A 6,912-nucleotide genomic window follows, 5' to 3' on the forward strand; every position below is an offset into this window, starting at 1 on the left:
ATAAAGTTCAAAGGTATTATTGCAAAATTGCATAAATCCCCTATGTAGTAGGTCAGACCTCTTTTTCCTATAAAAGCACAACATTATGGAACTTACTGCCCCCACATGTAAAAGCTACACCTGAACTAAAAAAAGTTTGTTTACTTGACTAAATCTTGGCTAAAGGAAAATCAAAGATGTGATCATTTTTAATACTCATATTTTATAGATGAGAAAGTCTTTGTGGGAGTGTATGTATGTTAGCTGAATGTGTGAGGCTGGGGAGGTATTGAGGATGTGCAAAGATATTAATATAAATTTGGAGGGTGCAAGGTTATTTTGGAATTTGTAGAGAGGAAAATGTTTTACTGGAGTTGCGAATTAGCTATAGCTTTTTTTTTTTTGCTCTTTGTGCAATGCATCAGTCATGTTCTGATCTATGTTTGTGTGCATTGTCGTTGTCAAACATAAACTAATAATAATAATAAAATTAATAATATTAGCAAGCATTTAGCCTGCCGTCTAAGGTTCGATGTAGGATGTCATGAAATAAAGTTCCCTTCCTCACCTTCCTTTATTAAATAGGTATTAATTTGCAGAGCTAGTGAGGGTTCAGAAACATTAAATATCCAACATGTAAAGATTAATATTCTCCAGTTTCTTCAGGTATGCTCACTGTACAGCATGTAGGCTCTACAGTGGAAGATAAAACTAAATACTTTTTTAGATTTTTCTACCTGGATTATTGAGCATGCATCAAGATATAAAACTAAATAGTTGCAGGGTTGTGATGACGTAAAGCTGAGTGCAATATTTTTAACTTTTCCTTATTTAATATGTAAGCCATTTTAGATGCTACGCTTATTATTGTACATTTTACAAATTTACAGAAGCAATGAAGCATAGTAAAGATTTGTGTTGTGTCCTGACAAGAAAATCAGTTCCAGTAACCTTGAATGTGACTTGAGTCAATTACATGATGTGATAACTCCAAAGGATCAAATTTATGTGTAATATTCTTTAGCAGAGTTGTTGGATTAATACATTTTTGACCATCTGACCGTGCAAGTAAAGGACTTTTGCTTTGAGTGGTTCCATCCCGTCTTGTTTTACAGATTGGCCAGAGAATTTTGCTTTGACAAAGGTCACACTTTTACATATCAACTGGACAAGGTCTGATTTTTGTATTAAGTTCATCCGCACTTGAGAGCCAACATTGTTCAGTCATAAAGATGTTTCTTGTTTATTACAGATACAGTGCATTTTACAAGATGTGGGGTCCAACATTGCCACCCCTCAATCATCTGCAAGAGAAAGCCATTTAAGTAAGCAAATCTTTTATCGCCACCAATTTTTTGGATCTATGTCCTTATCTTTTGGGGTGATGGTTTCTTTTCTTTTGTTTCTCCCAAGAAAGAACAAAATTCAACGCTCAGTCGGTTACAGACCTGGAAACCTGGATCGATCGTTTTACAGAAGAACTTCCAACATTAACCAACTTCATTTTACCAGTAAGCCCGTTTGTGCTCCTGTGCACATGTTTTTATAAAAGTGGTGATTTTCATGAGTGTGATTTGCATTTCACAGTCTGGTGGGAAGAGTAGTGCAGCTTTGCACTTCGCTCGGACGGTCTGCCGCAGAGCAGAGCGCAGGCAAGTAACTTATTTGTAGTTTTTAAACAATCCGTCTGATTTTTACAGTTATTTTGTCTGAACACGTCTGTTCTTTTTACAGTGTTGCTCCAATCGTGCGCTCAGGGGAGGCAGACCCAGATGTAGCCAAGTTCCTGAACAGGTTTGTATTATGCCTGTAAAACATGTTGTACCTCTCTACACCTCTGATCATTATTTTAATATTTTAATGCAGGCTGAGTGACTACCTGTTCACAGTTGCCAGATATGCAGCCATGAAGGAAGGCAGTGAAGAGAAGATTTACAAGAGACCTGAATGACCTCACCTAACATAAAACTCTTAACTTGTGTTTAGAATGGGGGATGCAGATAATCCAATTATGGGGTGAACTAAAATTCACTAGAACTAAAAGTGTTTTTCTAATCTGATGTATTTCTCTTTGCATTAGATATCAGGTAATAAATTATTTGGTACATGTACATCCAAATTATTATTAAAACTTTACAGAAATTTTATTAGACAAAGCAATTTTTTTTTTATATGTAAAACAAAAATAATAGTAAATAATTGATTCTTCATCTGTAATCTCCCACCGATCGTAGTACCACACCAGTGAATTTGCCATTCCCCAACAGTATGTCAGAGATGTTCAGAACTTTTTGTTGGGGTTGGCACAGTGGATGTCATTGCAAAATAGTTGTATCGTCCTCCCACACTGTCACATGATCTGGCACCAGCCCTGACTCTTCTGGGACAGGGTACAGGCCCAGGTCATTAGAGACAGGTTGCGGTTTTCGTAAGGCGGATAACGCAGATAGGTGACGCACTCAAAGCGTGTGCCTCTAAGCAAGCATGCTTTCCTGTGAGAGAAGGTGTCAAAGCTGTAGCGGCCGTGCAGCGACCCCATTCCACAGGCACCTGGAAGAAGTAAAAACAATGCAAGGACTGATAAGTTGTAGACAACTTTCCCCCTCCATTAAATGCACAGAGTTTGTGGCAAACTCACCCACTCCACCGAAGGGCAAAGCCACCATCAGGCTCTGCAAGGTGCAATCGTTAGAACAAAAGCTTCCACTTGAAGTCTCACTCATCAGCCTGGAAATGACCTGCAGTGACACAAACTCAGGATCACACACTGACCTGCTGAGGAACTGAAGAAGACAGGTTACTTTTAATTATGTACCTTATTGTTGGTGGAATATGCATACACACAGAGAGGTTTCTCTTGCTTGTTAATGAAGGCAATTGCTTCATCCACATCATTTACAGTCAGAACTGGAAGAACTGGGCCAAAAATATCCTGCTGCATGATGGGATCCGATTCTGCCACTTCTGTCAAAACTGTTGGAGCTTCAAATAAAAATCAAGATGTCAGAATCACACGCAATCTTTAAGTGTTATTTTTAACGCAAGTTGGTAAGAAATGTTCTTACCAATATAGTTCTCTGCCTCGGTCACCTTCCCACCAACCACCACCCTGCCAGATCTCCACAACATGTCCCTCGTATGGTGGAAGATCTCTAGGTTGACCATGCGGCCAAAGCTGCGGGACTGTCTGGGATCAGGACCATAGAACTGCATCAGACAGCACTTCAGGGCCTGCAGCAGCCGTGCTTTCACATCCGTGTGGCATAAAATGTAGCTGGGGGCCGTTAAGCTCTGACCTGTGTTGTGGAAACGTGCCCATGCAATGCGCTGCACAGCGGTGGTGATGTCACAGTGCTGGTCCACGTAACATGGATTCTTTCCTCCCAGAATCAAGGTTACAGGGGTGAGAGTTCGAGCTGCAGCCACAGCAATCCTGCTTCCCTCCTCCCTGTTTCCTGAGGAGGGACGGCCACGTTTAATGAATCCGTTTAATACTCAAAGTGTTTAAAATGATTCGTTGTTTACCTGTAAAGAAAACGTGATCAAATTTGAGCTCCACAATCTCAGGCAAGTCACCGATGCCCGCTTGAATCGCATGGAAGCATTCCTTGAGGAAAACAAGAATTTATATCAGACACTTCATTTCTGATTCATGCAAACTATTGCTGATATGCTAATAATAAAAAACACAAAACAACAGGATTACCATGTTCAGCTCCTTCTTGTGATGACAAAAATGCATAATTCCAAGTTTCACCACAAGATGTCTCTCTACACAGAAATTTTAAATCGTTTTGCTTTAGGCCAAAGTTAAATAGTTTGGTTTGGACTGCAGTAATCAATATATTAAGATGTTCTCGGATCATCTCTGTCCCAAAATAGTTCAAGTTATACACATGCCTCCTCTCTTCTATCTTTCTAAAGAAACTGTGCCTCCTGTTTGAGTAGATTTGCCAATGCAAGTACATTTCAAAATAAATGTTTCAATTTATACCGTATTTATACTCATAGTTCTCTAAAAAGATTTTACTTAGTGAAGTATTTCAACCCCAGTAAAGACTAGAAATACTTTTTGCTTTGCTGTTATTAAGCTACATTATCAACCTGTCTCCATTTTGGAAGTTGTTCGTCTTTCTGAGCAGCCAGTTCTGTACTGTCTGACTTACGTTGTCCAAGTAGAAGGGAATGAGACGACAGAGAAGCTCTGCTGTGTGCACGGTGTACTCCGAGGGACTGATAAGTGCGCAGTTTCCTGCAGAAAAAATTTTAAATCAGTGGCTGCGAAGATAGGCTTTAAACCTGTGTTTGTTCAAAAACCTCATTCATCACCTGCTGCAATGGCCCCAACCAGTGGCACCAGACACATTTGAACAGGACTGCACCAGGTCCCCATGATGAACACCACCCCCAGAGGCTCATTGATCACCAGACAATCATCCATAGAGGTGGACTGCGCCAGACAAAGTTCAAATTTAGGTTACAGATTAAGCCAAATTTAACAAGTCTGTAGGTTCAGGTATCAAAACACCATCCCACTAAATCCTTAAAAAGGTCAAGGCAATTTAAGGTTAATCCACTTTAGTCGGCAAAACAATACATTTCTTTGTGGCAGTCTGACTTTTTCCCCCTAAAAGGTTGTGTAAGCCTTAAATAATCCCAATCATGTTATTATGAAAGACTGTTGTAAAATGAGCAACAAACCACAATCTCACCAGGTTCCTTTCCACAGACTGCGGCTGCATCCACTTCTTAAGGTTGCTGATGGCATGAAGAGCCTCGTTCTTGACCGTTATCAGTTCAAACACGACGGTCTCAAACCGTGGCTGATGCATTAAAAACAGCAACAGAGAATGCAGGCAAAGAAAGCAGAGAAATTGTCAGTTTTCTCTGTTTGAAAGATGACATGGAGTTATTATCAAGAGTCAATCCTCACCTTATGAAGGTCTCTTCCAAGAGCATCAACAAAGTCACACTCATGTTCCTCCAGCATCCTCACCACAGCCTCCAGCTGAGCCAGTCTGAAGACCTCCGTCAAGGTCCGTCCAGCCTGAAAGGCAATTCTGGCCCTCCTCAGCAGATCCACACACTCCACAGGATAGGTTTTCCAACTGGGCTCTCCCAGCCTGGTCCTGGAACAGGCAGTGATTAACACCATTCTCTGGATAAACAATTTTTTCATCTCACTATACCTTCAGCATGTTAAGCTGCCAATCCTCTGACAAACATACCAAGCTTTTTTTATTGCTTAGTTTTAAAACCTCCTATGAGATCAAATTTATCCTTTGAATAAAGTACAAAGTAATTGGAAGCTAAGCTTTGGCACGTTCTTTCTAAAAGTCTCCTCCAAATCCTAAAAACACCAGTGAGGTGATGCTCACAAAACTATTTTCAACTCTGCCACTCCGAACATCAAGGCAGTGTTATGTTGTTCATTTATTAACAACTCATATTCATGTTAAATAAAGGCTACTTTAGATAATCTAATAAATTAATAGGTTTTACCTGCGGAGCGCTTTGAACCATCTGGTTGGAGAAGGACTTGGTGGACTGCTCATGGTTACCTGGATCCAGCTGAAACGACTGCGAAAGCTCCAATCGCTGATGCGAAAACTCACGAAGAGCCGCGTTAACTCCTCACGACAAGCAACACAGAGGAGAATTTAGAGTCCGGATTGGGCATTTACACTATAATCCATGCAGTGTTTAGGAAAACCAGTGCACAAAAAGTCCACCTCCTCCAGTTTGCCTATCACAGATCCACAGTGGCTCCATGTCACGACGCAACAGGTGTTTTTAATCAACAATATACTGAAGCTGGAAAGAATAAAATGCCCACTTAATGTTAATGAGTTAAATTATTTTATAGCACTTGATTTAACATTACACGATGGGGAAAACGGTATTTTACATGTAGACAAATCTAGCACGAGTCCTTTCAAAAGCAACAACACTTAATCTTGTGCAGTCAATTTCAAAGACACACACTTTGTCACAGGAAATGTGGGAACAGTTTCAAGTTCATTTTTATTGTTTCTTGTAAAAGATTGGAAAGTCCAAGCCAGCATTAGCAGTCTACTGCAACAGTTAAAGTCCACTCTTGACATCATATTAAAACATGAGTGAGCTCATAAGAGACAGAAACAAGCATCTGAGGTATCTCTTCTCTCTTACAATATACTTGTTGTAGTGTGTCAAAAAAAATCAAACTGCAGTTTCCAATTCTTGTTCATAAGGACTAAAAATGTGCTAAACTGAAGTAAGATCCTCCCTTATTTGCAAGATTTGAAAACCCTATTAGTAGACAGGAGGTAACATCCAGCGTTACTTATATATGTAAGAGTAGTATTTTCTTTATAAATCATTTTAAACTGTTTCCACACAAGTTAGTGGCCATTGTAGAACTAGATAAATTAGTTACTAAAAAAAGTATCCATAATCATTCATGACGGAAAACACTTTTTTTTTTGCATAATAAATGACTTTGCTTGATAAAGATTTGCTATTTTCACTTTCTTTGAAGGAAAGTTGCAGGTTTTTTTTCTAGGAAGTCCCTTCTTTCACATTCTGAACCCTGTAAAAAGTAATATTAAGAGAACGTTTGCCTTCTTGTTGTCTTCACCCAAAACAGCTAAACACAAGTGCAACATTTCCAAGGAAGGTCCAATCAATCAGTCCATGACATCATTTCAAAAGTTGTTGTTTTTTTTCCCGCATGGCTTGAAACATCCACATAAATCAGCGAGAAGTCAACTTGAATCATCTATGGTTGTGATTGTAGTGGTTATCGCTTTGCCTCGTTAGAGATGACGTCCAGGACCACAGCCCCAACTTTTATGGCTTTTGTTTCCACGAAATGTCGTTCTTGGTTGGAGCTGAATCCCGGTCACACGTGGTGATGGTGGAACATGAGGCACAAAGCGTAAATTAGAGGTG

The 6,912-nt window shown here is 39.7% G+C and overlaps 2 protein-coding genes across 2 annotated transcripts in view; one reads left to right on the top strand and one right to left on the bottom strand.

Annotated features, from left to right (window-relative positions):
- The window catches only part of mmab (metabolism of cobalamin associated B), a 2,564-nt gene extending 634 nt beyond the window's left edge, over positions 1-1,930 (top strand). Inside the window, exons 4-9 of the mRNA XM_037680436.1 lie at positions 1,095-1,152; positions 1,232-1,304; positions 1,393-1,490; positions 1,567-1,631; positions 1,714-1,773; positions 1,846-1,930. Of these exons, the coding sequence (XP_037536364.1) occupies positions 1,095-1,152; positions 1,232-1,304; positions 1,393-1,490; positions 1,567-1,631; positions 1,714-1,773; positions 1,846-1,930 (439 nt within the window). The remainder of the gene's footprint in view (positions 1-1,094; positions 1,153-1,231; positions 1,305-1,392; positions 1,491-1,566; positions 1,632-1,713; positions 1,774-1,845) is intronic.
- Positions 1,931-2,192: 262 nt separating this feature from the next.
- Positions 2,193-5,534, bottom strand: aldh3b2 (aldehyde dehydrogenase 3 family, member B2). The gene is made up of 10 exons (XM_037680437.1): positions 5,483-5,534; positions 4,913-5,115; positions 4,692-4,802; positions 4,309-4,429; positions 4,146-4,231; positions 3,505-3,586; positions 3,045-3,434; positions 2,795-2,961; positions 2,618-2,717; positions 2,193-2,529 (listed from the first exon to the last, which is right to left on the bottom strand). Exons 1-10 carry the CDS (start codon positions 5,532-5,534, stop codon positions 2,330-2,332), a joined length of 1,512 nt encoding a protein of 503 aa, XP_037536365.1. The 3' UTR covers positions 2,193-2,329.
- Positions 5,535-6,912: the final 1,378 nt, after the last annotated feature.

The sequence above is a fragment of the Nematolebias whitei genome, chromosome 8, assembly GCF_014905685.2.
Source record: "Nematolebias whitei isolate Nwh7 chromosome 8, NemWhi1, whole genome shotgun sequence".
Lineage (NCBI taxonomy): Eukaryota > Metazoa > Chordata > Actinopteri > Cyprinodontiformes > Rivulidae > Nematolebias > Nematolebias whitei.

Bases quoted from the DNA above. Each gene is read 5' to 3' on its own strand.
- aldh3b2 (XM_037680437.1), bottom strand. From the start codon at position 5,534: ATGAGCAGTCCACCAAGTCCTTCTCCAACCAGATGGTTCAAAGCGCTC. The intron at 4,430-4,691 runs GTGAGATTGTGG...TGTCTGGCGCAG, and splicing joins AGTCTGTGGAAAGGAACCTG to TCCACCTCTATGGATGATTG. The intron at 2,718-2,794 runs GTACATAATTAA...GTGTCACTGCAG, and splicing joins CATATTCCACCAACAATAAG to GTCATTTCCAGGCTGATGAG.